The sequence below is a fragment of the Eulemur rufifrons genome, chromosome 16 (genome assembly GCF_041146395.1).
Source record: "Eulemur rufifrons isolate Redbay chromosome 16, OSU_ERuf_1, whole genome shotgun sequence".
Taxonomy (NCBI): domain Eukaryota; kingdom Metazoa; phylum Chordata; class Mammalia; order Primates; family Lemuridae; genus Eulemur; species Eulemur rufifrons.
The window spans coordinates 95,293,390-95,315,768 of record NC_090998.1 but is presented as its reverse complement, the minus strand read 5'-3'; the positions used below and the strand labels follow the sequence as shown (position 1 = coordinate 95,315,768).

The following is a 22,379-nucleotide window of genomic DNA, read 5'->3' as shown; positions in this document are numbered from 1 at the left end:
TTAAAAAATTCTTAATCTCCACGAGCATATGCCGTTCCACCTCATTCCGATCAACTTAAATGTAAAACCGTCTCCGCACCCCACCCGGGTCCCACCGCCATCTGCTTTAATTAGTCCTTGGGTACCGCGCCATAAAGTTAATGGCGAGAACGTCACCGGGCCAATCAGAAAGCGGCAGCCAAGGCCCCATTTGCCCAAATCTGTTTCTCCTCTACCTGCTGACTGGGAGGTCAAGGCCAGAGGTCGCAGGGCGGCGGGTGGCGGGCGGCTGAGGGCGCTCGCTGGGCACAGGGGCTGGGCGGGCTGGTGGCCTCTGTGTTCAGCCTGCCTGGAGGAGGGACACCTGCCCACAGAGACTGCGGGGACCCCCAGTGGCCCCGGCTGAGGCTCTGACGGGAGGGACCAGCAGAGACCCCTCCCTGCAAACACCAGCCCCTGCTCCGAGGTGTGGCTCCAGCCGGCCCCCCACCCCAAAGTCCCTGGACTACCCCTCCCTGCGGGTGCCCTGCCCATCCCCCGCAGAGACACCGCCACACCTGGAGCAGGGACTTCTGCTTCCGTGCCCGTCAGACCCTGAGTCCGCCAGAGTGGACGTAACAGGCGTGTGGGGGGATCGAGCTGCCTGAGCCAGCGTCTGGGGACAGTGAGGGGAGCGGGTGACCCAGTCAGGGCCCAGCAGGACCAGTGTGGGAGGAGAGGGGCAGGCGCCGCTGGGCGGGAGGGGCGCAGGCACAGTGAGGCCTCAGGACACCCTGGAGCTGGCAATGGCAGCCGGGGTCACCTTGAGAGGGGAGGCCCAGGGACAGTGGAGGAGCAGGTGGGAGGGCGGGAGAGGACTGGGGTGCTGGGAGAAGTGGGGCTCCCGTGGGCTGAGGTCAAGGCACCCAGGGAGAGGAGCAGTGGGAGGATGACCAAGGAGAAAGGTCCCCGCAGGGCTCAGGCAGGAGACATCAAGGTTGCCACTGCTGAGCGGCACAGCGGGTGTCAGCCAGCTCCGCTCCGGCTTGTCCGGGTCTCTGTTTCCCACTGTGGAAAGATTCCTAACTGAGGTTCGGCCACATGCTGGCTGGGAGGCCCGTGGCATGTCCAGTTTTGGACCTCTCTATGGTTTCACCAAAAAAATGGCAATGATAGTGCATACCCTGCATGGTTTTGGAAGTTGGAGATGATTTGTCAAAGTGCCACCCAGTGCCATCCTGGAGTGACAGCACCGTTAGTGCTTCTTCAACATTCTCAGATGCTGCCAGTCATGAGTGGACGGAGATAGCCACCTGAGTAGTGGATTTTCCCTTTTTGCCTTGTCTGCCAGGAAGCTCAGAGCTATGTTTTGTGCTCAATTTCAGTAGTTCCCTGTAGCCTAGGCTGGCGGTTCCCAGCTGGGACAGATCACCTGGCTGACAGGGTTGGGGGCTGGCCCTGAAAGCTCTACAGTCTGCCCACACAGCAGCCACTTGTGGAGAACCCACAGGGCCGCTCCACATTGCCTCAGGACACTTAAGACCATGTCCTCAGAGATGTAGCTCAGAGAAACGTTCCCTAAAGCCTAGCAGGTTCCAAAGGGATGAGAGCTCGTGGCCACCTCCAGGAGAATGTTAACCCCATGTTGACACTCAGACAGAGAGAGCTGAGACTCAAAGGTCATAGCAAAGTTATTCCCCAACTACTGAAATTAAATTTATTAAGAAGTCACGGGTTTTCAGCGAATTTATTAATCAATTTGACAACGCCTGAGGATTGTAATATAAAAATAATCAGTTGGCCTTCTCACCAATGTGAGATGCCAAGAAGGTGTCATTTAATTTTCCAAAGCCTACTGCCGGCTCCCAAAACTTATTCTACATTAATTGAGATGAAATTTTGCAATTTGGAATTTCAGACGAGCATGTGTTCAGTTCATCTGGAGCCGGCACACACTCGAGGCTGGGGGCCTGGCGCGCAGAAACCGTCCCCGACACCTGCTGTCTCCGCTGGCCAGGTGCTGGGCTGCTGTCTCTGTGCCTTGGGGAGCTCAGCCCCCGGAGGCGGGGGGCGGGGGGGGCCGCGGGGGGGGGCTTCTCGCGGGGAGCTGAGCTCTCAGCAGAAAGGCCGTCTGAGGGCCCAGTCCTTCCCCTTCTCTCCTGCCCCTCTCGACTGTCCCCTGCGTGGCTGGCAGGGCTGCCGGCTCGGGTCCCGGGAACGGCGCTGTCCACGGGAGCAGACAGATGAGGTGGCCTTCTCTGCGTGTCACCGACAAGACCAGGGCAGCTGCCCCCAGGCCCCACTGCCAGAGAGCAGTGCTCAGCCCGGGTCCCGCACACTCCCCACGGCCGGGTCTGCACGCTGCTCGGGGCCCCGGCCGACCCCTGCTCCGGAAGCCTCTGTGTCCTGGAGCCAAACGGGTCCAGCCAACTGGGGTTCATGGCGGGCACGTGGTGGGCACCCAGTAAACACTCCGGTGAGTCACGCACCATGGTGGGCTGAGTTACCTGAGGGTGACCCGAACCTGCACTAACTCTGCGTACGGTAAGTCCTCACCCGCATCACAGGTGGGCGCTCGGCAACTGCAACTTCACGTGAGACGAACTATCACCAAACCAACTTCCTTTTCCTCTTCGTTACAAGGCAACAACATTGAAGGAAATGACGTTATTTGACGTTCCAAGAACCTATTGTTCAACCCACTTCCTCCTCCAGGAAGCCCCCCGAGCGTGCACGGCCCTCCACCCGGGAAGCCGCACACACCGAGAGCCACTGTGCTGACGTTTTCACACGCGAGCGCACGCACACGGCCCCTGGTCTGCAAGCCATCGAGGTTTTGGTACCATCTCATTTCAGACTGTTATTTTCCTTTAGTTTTTTTGTTACAATCCTTTTAAAGAATCACCACCTCTCCGTGAGTGGAACAGGAGACGGTTTCCTTGTTGTGGTGTGGCCGTGGCAATGACACGGAGCAGAGGGGGCCAGACGCAGGCACCGCACTCGCAGCCACCTCCGCCCACAGCACCCTGCCACGGACCTGTCACCTTGCCTCTGTCTCCCCAGACTGCTCTGGGCTGCAAGATGCAGGCACATGGGGAACTGGGGCTGTGGGGTCCCCTAGCCAGGTTCCCCAAATCCAAGCCTGCACCATGGCCGTCTTCCCTGGGGTCACCTCCATGTAGCCTGCGGTGCTCTATGCCCTGCGGCTCGGTCCTGGTCGCCAGCCTCAGGCAGGGACGCTCGTGAGCGCACCTGCCCCCACGCTGAGCTCCGTCAGCACCTACAGCCCAGTCGGGGGAGCCACTCGGGTGCTCAGGGCCAGACATCAGCCTCCAGCAGGGAGACGCACCATGTGACACAGGCTGACCCCCGCACGTCACCCCGAAGTGCTCCCAGCAGGAAGGAACTGTCACCAGCAGCCTTCTTCAGGGACTGCACAGGACGCTCACCTCCGATCCCCAGAGACGACCGTGAGGAGAGCACAGGGAGCGGCCGGTCTGCCCGTTAGAAGGAGCCCGGAGCTTTCACTGGGCCCGGCAGGGGAGTCTGTAGAGGGGACACTGAGAAGTAGCTTTTCTGTGGCCCTGGGCTGTGGAGCTGACGGAGGGATGTTTTCCAGCAGGAACTCGCTCCTGTCCTTATAAACCGTCTCCCACCCTGCGGAGCCGCAGGGCACCTCTCTGTGCAGGCGCGGCCCAGGAGAGAGGGGAGGGGGATAGGGAGCATGGGGGAGGCTCCTGCCCACCCGCCTGCAAGGCGTGAGCCACCTGACCCCAGCTGCCAGGGAGCAGGGCCCGGCAGGGTGACTACTGCACAGTCCAGGCCTGGTCGGCTTCTCCGCCAGCAGGTGGTGACAAGGGCGTGTGACCAGGGTTGAAGGAGAAGGCTGAGAATCCCCCAGCTGCCTCCCCAGGGCGGCCCCGCCTCCCCTTGAGACTCTGCACCTCCACTTCCCGGTGGAGCAGAGACCAGCTCTGGGTGGTGCCTTGTCCTGGACAGCCCTAAAATCACTTGGTGTCACCAGTCGAGCATGTTCCCATAACAGATGGCAGCAATGTCCATGAGGGCCAGGATCCACCCGGTGCACGGCCCCTCCCTCCCTCCAGTCAGGGAGGGGTGAGAAACCCCTAGAGGAGTGACATTTGCGAACAACCAAGCCCTTTCTGTAAGTCCCCAAGTGCTCCTGGGCGTTGGAGGGAGTCAGCAGGGCCCACAGCGCCCAGGCCTGCTGCTCGGGCAGGGGCAGGAAAGCGCAGGGACACGGGTCTCGGGGTCCACACAGACCACCATCCACCTCTCCCCGGTGTTGCTCCTGCAGCCTGGGGCTCAAAGCACACATGAGCATGGGGGAGGGGACCCCGGGGAGCTTCCTGGAAGAGGAGGCTTCATACCAGATTTCATAGGGGCTGCGGCAAGACTCAGAGGCACAGCTGGGTCCCCTCCCCAGAAAACAGCGCTGCTGTACGAGTTCTCTAGAGACTCCACTGTTCATTTTCTCTCAAATCTGAAATCTATTATTGCAGAATGAAGGTTCGTTCTCACGTTTGAGGCCTAAAGCTATAATAATGGCAAGTTCGTTTTCCAAAACAATGAACATGAACTTCAGCAAAATACCAATGGTGGATGCCTGTATGTCTTCTTTTGAGGTGTGAGCTCGGACTCCTGCCCACGCTTCAGTGGGCTCAGGTGTGTTTTCTGCTGTTGGGGGTCTCGTATACTCCGGATATTGGTCCCTGTCAGCCGAAGAGTTTGCAGGTATTTTCTCCTGTCCCGCAGGTTGTCTCTGCTCTGTGGGGACTGTTCCCTGCGCTGTGCAGCTTTTTACTCCCATATGGCCCCATTTGCCTCTTTTTGTTGTTCCTGCCTGTGTTTTGCAGCGTTATCCATAAAATACCAGCACAGACCAGGGTCCTGAAGTGTCTCCCCACCTTATCCACTGGCAGGTTTATAGTGTGGGGTCTTCCATTTAAGTCTTTAGTCCACTCTCAGTTGGTGTCTGTGCACGGTGAGTGACAGGGCTCTGGTTTCACTCTTCTGCACACGGACACACGGGCCCGGTCTTCCCCACACCGTGTACTGGAGAAGGCGTCCTTCCTCGGTGGGTTTTAAAATGCTCAACAGCAGCAATCGTCAGGGAAATGCAAATCAAAACCACAATGAGGTATTATCTCACCTCCGACGAATGATGATTATCAAAAAGACAAGAAATAAACGGTGTTAGGAGTCAGAGAAAAGGGAGCCCGTGCGCTGTCGGTGGCTGTGGAAACCAGGATGGCTGCTGCAGAACAGTACGGAGGTTTCTCAGAAAACTAGAAGCAGAAGCACCGTATGGACCAGCAGGCCCACGCTGGGCACGTATGTGAAGGAAGGGAAGTCAGCACGTGGAAGGGGCGTCTGCGGCTCCGTGTTCACGGCAGCACCGCTCCCAACAGCCAGTGTCCGTCAGTCGGGGAGCAGACACAGAAAACCCAGTGCCTGCGCATGGCGGAATACCACGCAGCCATGAAAAAGGATGAAACCCTGCCACATGCAGCAGCATGGATGGAACCGCAGGACGCTGCGTTAAGTGGAATAAGCCAGGCACGGAAAGACAAACACCACGTGTTCTCACGCAGATGTGGGGCTAAAAATAATGGAGCCCCTCAGTAGAGAGCTGGGTTGTGGCCACTAGAGGGGGAGCTGGGGAGGGGAGACAGGGAGACGGTGGTTAAGGGACAGGAAATCACAGCGGGACAGGAGGCACACACCGGGGCTCCACAGCGCTGTAGGGTGCACGGGGTTAGCAATGATGTATTGCACATGTTCAAGAAGCCAGAAGAGAGGATTTTGGATGTTCCCAACACAAAGAAATGTTACGTATTCCAGGTGATGGTTACGCTAGTTACTCTGATCTGAGCACTGCACATGGCACCCTATAAATACATACAACTATTGTGTGTCGGTGGGAAACAAAAGGGAAAGCAATGGCAGAGCCAGGGGTAGGTGTCCCGCAAGCCCGTGGGCTGAGTCCCAGGACCCAGGAGGACCCGGAAGCTCTCTTCAGACAGCAGTGTCGCCGCCCCACCGCTGTCTGTCCCTGGAGCCCCCCACCCTCTGGACACCAGGTCCACAGACTCTCAGGGAGGCAGCCCTGGGGTCCGGCCGGGCCCCCACCCTCTCGCTAGCTGGGCCAGGCCCAGGGCCTGCCGTGCCCAGCCTCATGCGGGTGGAAACCCTATAGCCAGTCTTCGAAGTCAGGGTCGAACGGGACAAGACACTCGGTCTCCTCACACCACCCGCTTGTCGGCCAATCAGCCTGAGATCCCCGCTCGTACTCAAGTGTAAAGGACTGGCGCCTTCGCTGAGTCCACTCTGCGCAGACCTCCGACCTGGCACATGCAGAGGCTGTGGCCACGGGCAAGGCTGAGTGCAGGTGCAGCACCCACGGCTGGGGACAGGAGGACAGCAGTCCTGCTTCCTGAAGGAGCTCACCGTCCCTCCTGGTGACCAGACAACGGCAACACCCTCCTCGTGAGGCTGGACAAGAGGAGCCCAGGTGCGGGGCCTCCTGACAGGCGGGGCTGCTGCCCCAACGCTGGGCCAAAGGACCTGGAGTCAAGGCTGGTGAGGTCCCTGGGGAGAGCCCCCCCGCCCCGGCCAGCATGAGCCACCCCGGGCCTGCCCAGGAACCCCCAAGCTTGGCCCAGCAGGTAGGTCCTAACCAGAGAACCCACTGAGCCAGCGCCGCTGCAGGGGGGAATCTCCACCCTGCGAAGGTCTGGCCACACCAAGCTCAGGGCCGCAGCCCCTGGCGGCCGCCGGCTCCTCCAATCCTGGCTGCCCGGCTCAAGCCACCCCAGCAACTCCATGGGGGTGTCTCTCAGGGGACTTGCACGCAGCACCTGCGTCCCCAATACTTGGCCAGGCAGGGACAGGCTCTGCAGGGGAACACAGGGTGACACTGCCACAGGTGCCACTTCCAAGTGGTAAGGACGCCACAGAAAGGAATCGTGCTCCACTGTGGAAAACACGCACCTTGGTGGGATGTTTAAGGCGAAGCTGACGACCTTGGCACACTTGGCAGCTCCCGGCCTGTGGACACTCCCGGGCCCTCCTAGCTGCACGGACGGACGCTGGGAGCCCCCGACCCTGGCTGCATTCGCCCTCCGTCCTTCTCCACCCCACGCCCGCTCGGCGGCCCCTCCTGCTGCCCCAGCCACGTGGGGCTCTGGACGCACAGAGGAGACACCTGTCACCCGGTGGAGCAGCTGCCCGGCCCGGCTGCCACCCTGAGCCGGTGGGGGCCTCGCCGCCCGCAGCTCAGGGAGTGCGAGCCAAGGGCCAGCCCGTCCCTGCGAGGACAGTGTCCCAGGACGTGGGGCCTTTAGGGCTCCTCTCCCCATTCACCTGGGAACCTTGGAACGAAGATGGAGGCAAAAGCAGACCAAGAACGGCCGCCTTCCGCACACACCTTCTGTCGCCAGTGAAACACTCATTTTAATTACAGCACAGTCTTTCTAAAGAGGCTTTCGGTTTGTAACGGGATGGCGGCCGGTGTCTCGAAGGACGAAAAGGTGCCAAGACAGGCTTGGAAGCCTCTGGCTACCCATGCCGGGGTCCCAGAGGTTACGGTGACACGTTGTGCTACTCGCTCCCGCGACTCTGGACGGTCCGTGCTCTGCAGACCCCGGCCAGAGCAGCCGTGGTTCATGAACGTGGGGCGGTTTCGAAGCCCACAGCCTAGAGACGACAGCTCACGTCCAGAGTCGCGGGAGCGTGGGCCGGCCAGCGCCGCGGGGCAGCCGCGCCTGCCTCCCCACGTATGCACACGGTATCCACAGTTCCGACGTGTTCGACCACGCGAGCCACATCCCACCTGTGGCCCAGATGTGCCCCCAGGGCAGCGACAGCCTCCTCTCCAGAACTCCTGCCTTCTCGGGAGACACGTCCGGACGGCGCAGGCCCACCCAGCCCACCAGGGCGCAGGAACCGAGGAACATAAATTAGCACCCAGCCATTAACACGACTCCCACACAATCCACCATATCCGGGGAAGTGCCATCAGGTGATGGAATACTACAAGATAGAAATAATTTAAAAAGAGAGCAAAAGTGACTTTTTGAAAGAGAGGCCACTAGGGTGAGTCCGAGCACATTTAAGGCAGGTTCAGAGGTCGTTAGCATCCTAAGTGCTGAAAAATCCTAGCATGAAAGCACTCCAGAAAATGCCCACACCTCCCCAAAAATGAAAGCCCGAGGCTTCGAGCTACGGGCATGCTTCAGAACAGCATGCTGGAGTTTGATTTAATAAAATCAAGTACACACCAGATAGTGGAAAGACAACAAACTAGCTTCTCCCCAGCGTGACTCCGGTGATTCTCAATCCCAGACCACCGACCCTAATACAGCTCCGGGCAGATGTGTTTCCAGAGTGACCAGGCCAGGAGGACACTTGTCATCCCACAGATGTTTAAAAATGAGTAAGTTCACTCAGATATGTCCGTTGACATAACACTGGTGCGGGTTTTCTGAAACATCAGGTGGAAACTCTCTTGGGAGAGAGAACCAGGGGGTCAGGGGCTGATGGCAGCGACAGCGGGAGGGGGAGCCCCCAGATGGTATTAACTGGCCCCTCCCGGTAAAGTTCAAGGCTTGAAGACAAGGCAGGAGGATCGGGTGTCCCAAGAAGTCACTGCACACCCATCTCTGCAGCCCCCATCCCGCTCATTCTTCCAGACCAGCACTGCAGCCTTGGTAGGCCTGCTGGGCGCTGCCCTGGGGGCCTGGGTGCTGTGCTGGGTCCTGGGTGCTGTGTTGGGTCCTGGGAGCTGTGCTGGGGCCTGGATGCTGTGCTGGGTCCTAGGAGCTGTGCTGGGTTCTGGGTGCTGTGTTGGGTCCTGGGTGCTGTGCTGGGTCCTGGGTGCTCTGCTGGGTTCTGGATGCTGTGCTGGGGCCTGGGTGCTGTGCTGGGGCCTGGGTGCTGTGCTGGGGCCTGGGTGCTGTGCTGGGGGATGCTGGGTGCTGTGCTGGGGCCTGGGTTGGGGACGATGGACTCGCCCTCTGGGGGCACAGAAAAGGGAGGTGAGAGAAGATGGCCGCACCCACCAGCCTGGCTGAGCCTTCCCTGCGTCACACACCTGAGGCAGGAAAGGGATGGAGAAAGGAGGCCCTAGTAGGTTCTTGGGCTGTCTCAGCCCCCAGCACCAGAAAGTGCATACTTTTGGAGGCCTGTGAGCCCTCCCAGTGGGGAAAGAGAGGGCCCCCTTCATGCCTTGAACATTTGCATGCACCTCCAAAGTGCCGACGGTGTCTACCTGCCTCCTGCCAGAGCCCCACGCCCGAGCCTCGCCCTGGCCCCTGATAGCAGCTGCCCAGCCATCCTCTCACCACCCTCCTGCCATTGGACCCCTCTTGCACCCCAGGAGGGTTCTCCCAGCGGCAATGCTGGGGTGCCAGCAGAGTTCCACCCCCTAAGACATTCCCACCCGTGTCCCCAGCTCTCCCCCACCCACCCTGAGTGCCCCCAGTGTCCCCTCCCCTGGAGAGATGGGGCTGGACCAGGAGAGCTTCCAGTGGGGAAGCAGGCGCAGGACCTGTCTCCACGCCACCAGCCTCCGCTGAGCTCCATCCGGTTGCCGATGTCCTGCCAACGGGGGTGGGTCCAGATGCAAGTGCAACTAGGTGGTGTCAGAGCAAGTGGGAGCCCAGCAGAGAAGGCCCCACTTCAATCAACCTGTGCCTTTAGGCCACGGCCCCTGGGGGATCTGAAACACTGAGTCCTGCAGCGGTGGTGGCGGCGAAAGGGAGGGGCTCACCGGGTGGAGACAGTGAGACCCAGGCCACCGCACAGCAGCAGGGCTCAGGTGTCTGGGGGGCTGGGCGCGAGGGCGGCAGGGCCAGACGCCCTGAGATGGCCTGGCTGGCTGGCTGGAGCCTCCCTGAGGGGAGGTGACCCAGACAGAGTGACACTGCCACCTGAGGGAGGGGCCTTCACAGCCGATGGGAGGTGGCCCTGAGGTGACCTTCTGGGCTGTCCTCAACAAGACCCCAGGCATCCACCCAGCCCTCTCCCCACTGGCTCGCTGCAGGGCAAAGGCAAGCACCCCAGGCACCGGCCCCCCCAACTGTCCCCAGGGAGCCTCCAGTGGCTGTGGCAGGCTGGGTTTGGGGACACTGTGATGGCAGCCAGTGCCCTGGTGTTACGACGAGCGAGATCCTGATGACTCACTTCTGGCGAGGTGGCCTGCTGGGCAGGAGCGGTGCTGCCACAGGGCCACTCCCCAGCCCAGCCGGGGGGAGGTGGGCACACAGTGGGCAGCCTCCCGCACCCCCGGGCAGCGCTCGGGGACAGCTGGTCCTCAGTCCACACGAGCTCACTCTGCACCACAGCCGGCCCCTGACCCGCCCCTGTTTGAGAACACACTGGAGGTGTTTGTTGAGTGAGGTTTCAACTTCATCCTGTGAACTACAAGCAAAGCCCCATCGGTCCTTTAGCCCATGAGCTGAAGCAAAAAGCAAACAACCCTCCTTCACCCTGGCGTCGGGCAGGGGGGCTGGGCCCCAGCGAGCCTGCTGGCCGCGCTGCGCGGCCGCGGAGTTTGCCTTGGGATTGCCGGTGAGCAACCGTGCGAACCTTCTCCGCCACCGTCCACGCCACCGTAAGTCTCGGCCTGGAAGGTGACTGGCACCATCCACTTCCGTCAGGGAAACAGCGGCAGAGGCCCAGACAGGCACGGCCTTAGCCTCCCTCAGCTTGCCAGACCGCGGGTCCTCAGGGATTGCTGGCTGCGCAGGCAGGGACGGTAGTTTGGTTGGAGACACACTGAGTCTGAGAACGCAAGGCCAGGTGCAACGGCAGCAGACCAGACCCGGGCTGCAGGTGGACTTGCACGTGTGTGTGTGTGTGTGTGTGTTAGGAGTGCTATGTGTGCCTGTGCGTGTGTGTGTGTGTGTGTGTTAGGAGTGCTATGTGTGCATGTGCGTGTGCGTGTGTGTGTGTGTTAGGAGTGCTATGTGTGCCTGTGCGTGTGTGTGTGTGTGTGTGTGTGTTAGGAGTGCTATGTGCGCATGTGCGTGTGTGTGTGTGTGTGTTAGGAGTGCTATGTGTGCATGTGCGTGTGTGTGTGTGTGTGTTAGGAGTGCTATGTGTGCATGTGCGTGTGTGTGTGTGTGTGTGTGTGTTAGGAGTGCTATGTGTGCCTGTGCGTGTGTGTGTCAGGAGTGCTGTGTGTGTGTTAGGGGTGCTGTGTGTGTGTTAGGAGTGCTGTGTGTGCATGTGTGTGTGTGTGTGGCTGTGTGTTAGGAGTGCTGTGTGTGTGTCAGGAGTGCTGTGTGTGTGTGTCGGGAGTGCTGTGTGTGTGTGTTGGGAGTGCTGTGTGTGCATGTGCGTGTGTGTGTGTGCGTGTGTTAGGAGTGCTATGTGTGTGTTAGCGGTGCTGTGTGTGTGTGTTAGGAGTGCTGTGTGTGTGTTAGGAGTGCTATGTGTGCATGTGCATCTATGTGTGTGTGCGTGTGTGTGTGTGTGTCAGGAGTGCTGTGTGTGTGTTAGGAGTGCTGTGTGTGCATGTGCATCTATGTGTGTGTGTTAGGGGTGCTGTGTATGTGTGTGTGCACGTGCATATGTGTGTGTGTTAGGGGTGCTGTGTATGTGTACGTGCATATGTGTGTGTGTTAGGGGTGCTGTGCGTGTGTGCATGTGTGTGTGTGTCAGGAGTGCTGTGTGTGTGTGTTAGGAGTGCTATGTGTGCATGTGCATGTATGTGTGTGTGTGCGTGTGTGTGTGTGTCAGGAGTGCTGTGTGTGTGTTAGGGGTGCTGTGTGTGTGTCAGGAGTGCTGTGTGTGTGTGTTAGGAGTGCTATGTGTGCATGTGCATCTATGTGTGTGTGTGCGTGTGTGTGTGTGTGTGTCAGGAGTGCTGTGTGTGTGTTAGGAGTGCTGTGTGTGCACGTGCATATGTGTGTGTGTTAGGGGTGCTGTGTATGTGTACGTGCATATGTGTGCGTATTAGGGGTGCTGTGTGTGTGTGCGTGTGTGTGTGTGTCAGGAGTGCTGTGTGTGTGTTAGGAGTGCTGTGTGTGCATGTGCATCTATGTGTGTGTGTTAGGGGTGCTGTGTATGTGTGTGTGCACGTGCATATGTGTGTGTGTTAGGGGTGCTGTGTATGTGTGTGTGCACGTGCATATGTGTGTGTGTTAGGAGTGCTGTGTGTGCGTGTGTGTGTATGTGTGTGTGTTAGGGGTGCTGTGTGTGGCTGTGTGTTAGGGGTGCAGTGTGTGTGTTAGGGGTGCTGTGTATGTGTGTGTACACGTGCATATGTGTGTGTGTTAGGGATGCTGCGTGTGTGTTAGGGGTGCTGTGTGTGTGTGTGTGCACGTGCATATGTGTGTGTGTTAGGGGTGCTCCCTGACACGCTGGGGGTGCTCCCTGACACGCTGGGACACGCGCCTTCGCGGGGCTCCTGGGGCCCGGGGGCTGCACTCATATAAGCAGCAGCACATCCCACACAGGCACCCGCCCCATGCAGGACACAAGGATCAGGGAGGGAAGCTCCGTCTGTGCCCTCAAAACAGGGGAGTAAGATGGCCCTGGAAACCCAAAATCCCAACTCAGCAGCAAGGGTGGGCAGAGGTGGCCCCAGCAGGAGGCTGCCACAGGGCAGGGACAGATAGCCTGTCGGGGAGGCGGCACCCAGGCTCCCGGTGGATCTGAGGGCTCTGTCCGTGCAGGCCCCTGGCCCCGGCGCCACCTCTCCAGAAAGGGCCCCAGAGCCCAGCGCAGCCGGCGCACAGCGACAAGGGCCGGGGGAGCAGGCAGGCACAGAGAGGGTGTGTCCATGCTGGGCTGGGAGTCCCCGAGCAGCCCCAGTGCCCACAGATGGGCATCGGCTGCCTCTAGGCAGGCAAGGGTCCCACCAGCAGCGGCAGAACTTTCTGGAGAAGAAGGCACTTAAGAAATGTGTTCCCACAAGCTCTAGACACCCCAGAAATCTCAGAAATCACACTTGGGGACTCAAGAAAGGCGCGTGTAATTAGGCAAGTGGGCAGATAAAGAGAAGAGCTGATGGGCGCCACTGTCGCGCTGGTGGTCCGGGAATGTTTGATTGCCTCTAAATGGCTTCGTCGCCATCAGCAGTGCGGCTCCATGTGGGCACTGAGAAATGGAGACACGGAGAGGAGACTGCAAGCGACTCGTGAACCCTGCGCTCGCTCCAAGCTCTGGAAAACACAAGTTTGTTTTCCCCTCCCTGCCGACAGCCGGGGAGGCAGCTGCTCAGAACCTGCACGTGCTGCCTTGGCACACAGCAGTGGCCATACCTGGGTGAGGGACGCCTGCAGGGGACAGTGGTCAGGGCTGCACGTCCTCAGGCCCTGCGCTGGCCCATTTAGCTACAGAAGGGAGAAAAGCCCGGGCGCTGAGCTCCAGGACCAAAGAGTCTCGATTCTACAAACCAAGAAACCGCAGCGCAAGTGTGTTTACCGGGAACCCACAGCAAGGTGCAGACTGGAGCAGGGTCCCAATGGGGCGATTCTGCCTCAGGGAGGGGGCAAGGTCTGGCGGCGACGTCTCTGGTAGTCACGGTGGGAGGGGGCTGCTCAGCGTCCCCGCCCCGTGCACAGAGCAGACCTGGCGCAGGGAACGAGCCGGCCCCAACGACCACAGCGCTGCCCCGAGAAGCCCTGCCCTCGGGGGACCTCGGAACAAGAGGCCTTTAAGGGGAGCGAGGACGTGGCACCCTCACTGCAGGAGCCGAGCCACGGAGGCCAGGCCCGGGGAGGGCAGAAGGGTTTCTGCCCTGGCAACGTAGAAGCCCTCCCAGGAATACTTATACTGCGCTTTTCATAGGGATGCCACGTGTTCTTTTTGTTCTTTCTTCTGGAACAGACAGTGCCACAGCCAGAGAAAAAGCCCTGAGGATTTCATTAGACTCTAGCCCTCCAGTCCTGCCCGCTACCCTCCAGCCCCGCCCCCAGCCCTCCAGCCCCGCCCTCTTTTCAGTCCTCCAGCCCCGCCTCTTTCTAGTCCTCCAGCCCCTCCCCTGCCCCTCCAGCCCCGCCCCCAGTATTCCAGCCACGCCCCCAGTCCCAGCCCCAGAAGGATGAATGCTGGCCAGGCCTCCCCAGGCCAGGTTAGCTGCTTTGCACCATCAGATGCTCCAGTTTCTTCTTGCCACCTTACTGGCTGTGCTGTGGTAGAAATGCCACCTTTTCCAGAGGTTTTCTATCAGCACAGAAACGGGGGAAGGGCTGGCCCAAGGTTCACCAGCAGTGAGGCTGCTGCAGCCTCCCCAAGACAGAAGGGCCCCTGTGGGTGGTGGGCAGCCAGCCCTCCTCTCCCAGAGTGGTCCAGGACAGCGCCAGGGGTGGGAGACCTGGGGCGGGCCACCTGCTGGGGATCCAGGGCCTGTAGAGTATGGATGTGGCCGCAGGGAGCCCAGGCCCCTCCCAGCCTGTGCCAGGGAATGACCCCCCACCCCAAGAAAGGGGGCCGAGGCCAGGCTGTGCCTGCCAGGCCCAGCGGCAGAGAGGCCGGCTGCTGGCCAGCGTCTTTCTGAAAGTGCAGTGCAAAGGTAACAGTTCCTTACGGTGGACCACGGTTGCTGGCTCTATTTGCTTTCCTTTATCCATTCAAAGAACACAGACCAGGCCCTAAGACGCAGCAGCCCAGGCAAGGCCAACACCCACGGATACTCACATGCGTCTTTGTCTGGGGCGGCCTATTTTCCTTACGATCACAAAACCAGGGGCCCCGAGGGGTGATCACACTCCCCGGCCCTTCCCAACCCCCGTGCAGCTCACCCTGCAAGCCAGGACCACACAGATCCCCAAACAGGGACCAGGGACGGAGCTCAGCTCAGGGTGGGGCCACAACATCAGAGGACATCAGCCCCCTCTGCCCCCCAAGCCTGGCCAGGCAACCCTGACTCCCTTTGCCATCTGCCGGGTTGGAGTCTGCAGAGACCCGTTTCCATGCCTGTGCGACCCACTGGAGTTTCAGCCCCCAGAGTCTCACTTCACAGCCCACGGCCCAGCAGGTGCTACCGTCAGAAATTGCCCAGAGAATCAGCCTGTGCGTCCCCTGGAGAAATGTCCCGGGCCTCAGGGCCCAAGACCAAGGCAGAAAGTGACCACGACAAACACCGGCAGCAGTGGAGGGGCTGGGAGGGGGTTCTGTAAGGCGGGGACGCGGTGCTTGCGGGTGCCGGCCGCAGACGGTCTAGCTCACCTTCCTTCTGCCTGCAGCGCACTCATGGAGCGTCACCGTGAGCGGGGCCTTCACACCAGTGAGTGTGACAGACACGGGGCGTGCAAGTGAGCAGTGAGCACACGCCAAGTTCCCGGGAGGCTTCCCGAAGGCCCTGTAGGCTGCACGCCCGTCACTCTCGGGAGCAGCAGTCTAGGACAGAGGGACGGAGACTCCACTGGGCAGGAAAGAGCTTGGCTTTGGGAGGCCCTGAGTGCCGCGAGCCACAGAGATGGTGAGCGATGGGGAGGAGGGGACGGAGACAGAGGGGTCATTCTAGAGGAAGCCATGGGTGGCCTCAGGGCAGTGACCACGGAGGACGACGCTACTGCGCTCAGGTCTCAGGGGACGGTGGCACAGACAGAGGACAGGCAAGATGTGTTCTGGAGAAGGACTGGACATGCCGGCTGGGCACAGGGTCAGTGCTGGGGGCCGCCCTGCGAGGCTGAGCAGGGAAAGAGGCGGCTCCCAGGACAGATTCAGGGCTAGACCCTAGCAGGTCCCTGGCATGCTGAGGCAGGGGCTGGGCAGCAACACACAAGGACAGCACTACGAACCCACCGGAACACAGCGCCTGGCCCAGGCTGCCCCCTGGAATGCAAGCCCCAAGTCTCCGCAAGGCCTGGCGAGTGGCTGGAGCTCCCGGGCACTAATTAAGTGAGCTAGGTCTCCCGCCTCACCCAAGCCGCCATGGAAGGAGCGTCCCAGAGCCTAGTCCCTGCAGAGGAGAGGCTGACCCTGTGGCAGGTGACGTGCCAGGGACAAGGGAGCCAGGGAGGCCTCCTCCTGCCATCCCACAGGCCCAGACCCACCCTTCTCAAGGACGCCACTGGCCGGCAAAGTTGGAACTGGGCCCCCGGAGCCAAGAGGGCCAAGAGATTCCAGGAGTCCCGCTCGCCCAGGTGGAGACAAAAGTCATTCCACTCTCGATTCCTGCCAGCCATTGTAATGAATAAGTAAAAGTTACTAAGCCTCCGGAGCCTCCGCCATGTTTGCTGGGGTGAAGGACAGGCTCCCAGATCTGCCGCCAGTTGCTGGGCCCGTTTCTGGGAAGCCCAGCACTCGGACAGCTTCTGCAGCCACCCAGAGTTTCCGCACGGATTCCACCGCGGAGACATCTGGGAGGGAAGAGAAGCCCTGGCTGGAGCCGCTGCTCATGCAGCTCCTTCAAAGAAATTGGCGGGGGGGGGGGGGGACTGGGGCAGCCCGGGGGGTCCTCGCCAATGGGGAAGCTCCACCACAGCATGCAAGGCAGCATTTAGAAAGGGACACTGTCAGACTGCACGGGCCCTGGGCACCTGCGCCAGCACAGGCCCCCGAGACAGCCGCCAACGCCATCCCCCAAACAAAAGCCAAGAGATGGACAGGGCTTTCCCTGTGCCAGGGCTCACTCCAGCCACCGGGTCAGATTCCGGTCAGGGTCCTCCATGTCCACCTCCTCCCCTGATGGCTGGGGCCGAACCGTCACTGATGGTGCTCTGGGTGACAGGTGGCAATCTGTAGAGGTCATTAACTTCAGAGCACCACATTTTAATGCAAAAATGAGCCCTTCTAAATCAGCGCAGCTGCGATGCTATATAAAGAAATGGGGATTTTAATGTTTTGCTTTTCTTCCCTTTTCTAGTGCCACATTATCATAACATTTTCCCATAATTACGCCCATAAAAGTCACCTGAAAAATACTTCATGCCACAAAAGTTGATCTACATATTTTATTCCGTGAATGTCGAGTGGCAGGTCCTAAACGGGGAATTTTGGAGCGGAATTCAGCAGGGAGGCCTGGTGCAGAACACACCCGTCCCGCCCGGCCCTCTTTTTGGGTTCAAGTGGACTCTGGCCTTGGGGAGGTCCAGGCCGAACAGCTGCTGATGGGAACAAGACGCCAGTGTGGACCCTCCGGGCGGGATCTCAGGGAAAGAGCTGGGGCGGGCCGAGGGGAAGGGCCGCAGGGCGGGCAGACCTCCCAGCCAGGAGTCGGCTGTCCTGCCCTCCAGGACACTGCTCTGAGACCTGCCTGGAAGTCCCGTCTCCCGGGGTCTCTGCAGGGAAAGCCCCATGAGGAGCAAAATCACCTCCCAATGATCTACGGCACCAGGGTCAGCTCGTAACAATCTCACAAAAGAGGTAACTTATCTTTATGTTAATTGAAAGAAACAAACAGCACGTCTTCTCCTGCCAGAAATTCGTCAAATAAAGAGTCAGTAGGAAATTAAAAAGAAAAGATGAAAAACTTGTGAATGGTATCACTTCATTAAGCTTCCAGTATTTTCAATTTTACTTCCTCGAGAACTCTAGAAATAAAATCTGAACAGCAGGAAAGTAGCATATTCTAATCTCTCCTAAATATGCAATAAATTGCATTTATAAAGGAAATGCAACATCACAGTGCCTACGCTCGGTTAGTATTCTAATGGATTAAAAACAATTCAAAACTTGTTTGTAATTTCTTCTCATAGTTGCAGCTGAGGACATGAGAGTTAACTGAAAGGCACGATTCAATTTTGACAGGATTTATTTGGGAAAAAAATCCATGTCAAATGCATAGTCAAACTGCCCCTCCTCCTCACAGCTCCCTGGTACTTGGAAATAAGGACTGTCCCCCCATCGTTTACCTGCTGGGACGTCTGTCCACCACGCCATTCTGAATAGCAGATATGCAGTCGAGCTAAGGCGCAGCATTCCTCACCTCCGACCTCCATACTGCACGCCAGTAACAACGTCAGGCTCAGGTGGGAAGGATCCCACTAGGTCAGGGTTCAGGCGGGAAGGAGCCCGCTAGGTCAGGGTTCAGGCGGGAAGGAGCCCGCTAGGTCAGGGTTCAGGCGGGAAGGAGCCCGCTAGGTCAGGGTTCAGGCGGGAAGGAGCCCGCTAGGTCAGGGTTCAGGCGGGAAGGAGCCCGCTAGGTCAGGGTTCAGGCGGGAAGGAGCCCGCTAGGTCAGGGTTCAGGCGGGAAGGAGCCCGCTAGGTCAGGGTTCAGGCGGGAAGGATCCCGCTAGGTCAGGGTTCAGGCGGGAAGGATCCCGCTAGGTCAGGGTTCAGGTGGGAAGGATCCCGCTAGGTCAGGGTTCGGGTGTCAAGGATCCCGCTAGGTCAGGGTTCAGGTGGGAAGGATCCCACTAGGTCAAGGCTGTTACGCTGTCCAGCATGCTGCAGGGCAGGGTGGGAAGATCAATCATCAGCGAGCACTGCACACCCTCCCTCAGCCAGCTCTGGTCATGGCAGAGAGGCCCTGTCCAAGAACCATGTCTAAGCAAGACAGGCCTCTCTACTCCAAATACACGAGGGGAAAAACAATCCATATTAGCTCTGTTTAAGACACAGCCAGAGGTCTGTTTCCTCAGACCAGAACCAGGAAGAGTTTCAACTTTCTCATCAACACTCATCCTCACTCAAGTCAACTCATCGCCAAGCGTCCGACCCTCCTGGGCAGCTCGGCTGCAGAGAAACCCGGCCTGCGGGCACCACCGTGGGCACAGACGACGGAGCATGCACTTCAAAGTGAGCCGTGCGGGCCCCCTCCCCATCTGCTTTTCCCAGCAATTCTTTCCCAACAGGAGAAAATGACAAGGCTGTGTCACTATAGCAACTAGCCTAATTGGTGGACTGCAGGTCTTTCTCCAACCAGAGGGTGGAGCCCAGCTCCTTAAACATGGACTTGGTGCATGGGAAGGACTGTCACCGGCCGAGAGCCGTGGAATACCCCCAACAGAACACCGGGCCAGGAATAGTCCAGTCTCCTTGCAGCGGCACCAGGAAGTGAACACCTTGCCTGTCGCAGAGAAACACGCAGACCTAACAGGAGGCTAATTGAATCCTGTGTGATACTCATCAGATTCCCTAATTAATAGGAGACAAATATATCTGCTCCATAACACAAAACCATTTTGGGTAATAAAAATCCTTACTGATAACAAAAACAATTTACAGGCGAAGATGCTAACTATTCTTCTTCATCCTGGATACACTGGAAGCTAGAATGGAAATCCTAGGAACTGTTTAATTTGCATTTTATTTGCTTTATCAATTCTAAAAAAAAGTATTTTTTTCTCTAGGACTGCAGTTCCAAGCTATAAATTATTATTATGTCTATTTCGTATTTTAGTGAAATGTTTTAATTTCTCCAAGTGCATTTCTGGTGTAATGGGGTGTGCCCGAAACGTTATCTTATTGTCAATTATTCCATTACATGGGGATGGGAACAACTATAAAAATGTGGTTCAGCCAAGCTTCCGTTATTAATGATTTCTGCTATTCTGGATGAGACATTTTCACCAAATGTCCTTTTCGTGGTGGAAGAGCCGTTGGCAGCACGCTAGGCAGGCCTCCTGGAGATGCGTGCGTGTGCGAAGCCGGCCTCTCCTTCCCTGGTGCGCCCGGGCAGCTGGCTCCGCCGCAGATGTCTGCACTCTGACACCCGGCTGGGGAGAGCTGGCAACCGTCTCGGGAAGGTGTGAGCAGTCGGGAGGCACAAAGTGATAACACCTTGGGATTCAGGATGTGGCACTGGGTGGGAGAGGGCAGATGTGCCTATTTTGAGAGAGTGGGTATAGGGCGCTCCCCCACTGGCACGGGGGTGTGCAGAGTGTTGAAGTCACAGGGCTGGGGTGTCATGTACTTAACAACAATTAGCAGTTGTTCTTTTCTCCACCTGCAGAGCTGCTGGATGGGTGGAGGCAACCTGTTGTCCTGGGTTCTAGAAGCCAGCTAAGAATGGGCAGCCCACAGCAGGGCTCCGGGCACTACAGTCTCCCCAGACACTGTTGGATGAGCCCCCTCTCCTGATGCCACCAGGAAGCACGTTGGAATGGCTCCTCTTACCTGCCATTGACCCTTTCTGCAGAGCCAAGGAAGCTGCGTGCTTGGGAGTGTGCTACAGAGCCCCAATACCACCCGCAGGCCCCCGCCATGGCTGCGGGGGGCTTGCTCCGGGTAGGGTGCAAATGTTGCTCAAACCCCCAGACGCTGCTCAGCAGCCGGCCAGCAAGCGAGTTCTGAGGGCGAGTGCAGAGTGCACTCAGGGTGGCCCCGCCTGCCTGGCAGCTCAGGTTCCAACCCCTGCTCACTGTGGAGCCTCCAGCTTGGCGACCCCTCCCTGCGAGGTGCCACAGCAATTACAGGGAAATGCACAGCCAGGCTGAAACAAGTAGGGCAGCTCCTGCTCTGGGCACCAGGTTTCCCTCGAGATCTCAGTGGGCTCGCCTGTCCCAGGACTCAGGCCACCGACCCAGCTGCTGCCTGGGTCCCCCTGGCCGGCTGCAACCTCATTTTGGAGACAAGGGAAGGATCGGACTGGGAGCTACAAGGCCCCTGGCTCTGGAAGTGGGGGCTGGGGGGGAGGCTTGGCGCTGGCCTTTTTTTTTTTTTTTTTTTTTTTTTGTAAAGAATCCATATTTTTCCATCACCTCCCTCGCCCATGGCAGTTCTCCATGACAGGTGTTCCCCAGCGCCGTCCTTCCCTCCCGCTGAGATGGAAAGGCACCACCGAGCTGGCCAGCCCGCGCCATCCCCGGCGAGCCCTGCCGGACGCTGACCACCCCAATCAGCTGAAAACATGTACCCGGGACTCCGGCCACCCACCCCACCCCAGTCCTGAGTCTGTACCCGCGACTCCAACCAGCCCTTACTCACCCGGCGCGGAGCCTGTGCCCAGGACACAGACCACCCCCGGCTCACCCAGGCAACCGGAGCCTGTTACCAGGTCACCCTCCGCCCCACATCCACCCTCGCCCCGGCTTGTGCCCGGGGCGCCGACCAACCAGCCCTACCCCAGCCCTACGCTAGACCCGCTGGTTCACCAGCTCGCGTCCCAGACACGACCCGCGAAACGCCCGCAGCGGCGGGCCCCCTCCTGGCTTCCCACCCCTCACTTCTCCTCTTTTTAAAGAAAGCTCCTGGGGAGCCCGCTTCCCGAGAAGGCAGAAGCTCCAGCCGCGAGTCCGAGCCCGAGCCCCGCTCCCGCCCGGGAGCCCCGTTCCTGGCTCAGCCGCCGCGTCCCCCCTCGTCCTGGGCGGGATGGCGCCGGCGGGAAGCGCTGGGCAGGGCGATCCGCGGACACCGGGCAGCACCCGCCGCCCCGACCCGCGCCGCCTCCCGGGCATAGAGCTCGGCCGGGAAGCTGCTGGCTGGGCTCCGATCGTCGGCCTGGGCCGGCAGCAGCTACAGCACGCCGGGCAGCCGCGGGCACCGCCGCGCAGGGACGGGCCGCGCCACCCGGGGCCTGGCGCCCGGGCCCTGCCCCGGAGTCGGGAAGGAGGCTCGGGCAGAAGCGCCCAATCCCGAAGTGGCCGCGCGCCCGGAGCCCGGGCAGACCCTAGTCCTGCTCGCCCAGCGGAGGACCGACCGGGACCTGGAGGACCGTGAGACCCCGCTTGCAACTCCGCACCGACTCCAGGCGGCCCGCGGGGCGCCCGCCAAGGGCCGGAGACTGGGGGCCGGGCCGAGAGGGCCGTACGGGGGCCCGGGCCGCGCGGTACTCACTGCAGTAGGCGATGAGCAGGCTGGCCAGGATCATGAACGCCCAAAAAGTTGAGGACATGCTGGGCAGGGTGGTCGCATCTTGCCGGATGCCGGTCCTGGGCGATGGCGCCATTGAAACCGCGGCGCCCGCGCGGGGGGCAGCAGCGCGTCTCAGCAGCCGGCCCTGCCCGCGCCCCCGCGCCGGCCTCCACGTGCGGGCCCCGCGCGCGCCATCCTCCGCCGCTGCTGCCGCCGCCGCCGCCGCGCCCGGGCCCCGGCCCACTGCGCCCCGCGCCGGCCCGCCCCGCGCCGGCCCGCCCCGCGCCGCGCCCGCGCCGCCCGCGCTCGCGCCCGCGCCCGCGCCTAACGAGCCCGCGCCGGCCCGCCCGGGGACGCCGGCCCCGCCGCTCTGGGCGTCTGCGCGCCCCGGCACAGCGCGCCCCGGCACCAGAGGGAGAGGCGCGCCCGACGCGCGCGCCCGATGCCGCCGGGGGCTCCCTGACGACCCGGGACTGGCGGAGGAGGCTGCCGGGGGACGTCGCGCCCGAGCCGCTCCTCTGGATGGCGACAGAGACGGCCCAGCGCACCCGCAGGCTGGGCACCTCACGGAGAGGACGTGCTGGGCCCGCGTGAAGTTTGTGGACTTGAGGCCTCCGTGGCCCCATCCGCCGCCGCCATGGCCTGTAAGGCTGGGAGTCCCAGGCCTCTCCTGGGGTGAGTTCCGGACTAGGATCTGGAGTTGATTC

General features: G+C 60.2%; 1 protein-coding gene across 1 annotated transcript in view; it reads right to left on the bottom strand.

The window, feature by feature from the left end:
- The window catches only part of TAFA5 (TAFA chemokine like family member 5), a 178,077-nt gene extending 156,296 nt beyond the window's left edge, over positions 1 to 21,781 (bottom strand). Inside the window, exon 1 of the mRNA XM_069491195.1 lies at positions 21,655 to 21,781. Within this exon, the coding sequence (XP_069347296.1) occupies positions 21,655 to 21,766 (112 nt within the window). The 5' untranslated portion in view covers positions 21,767 to 21,781. The remainder of the gene's footprint in view (positions 1 to 21,654) is intronic.
- Between the last annotated feature and the right edge of the window lie 598 nt (positions 21,782 to 22,379).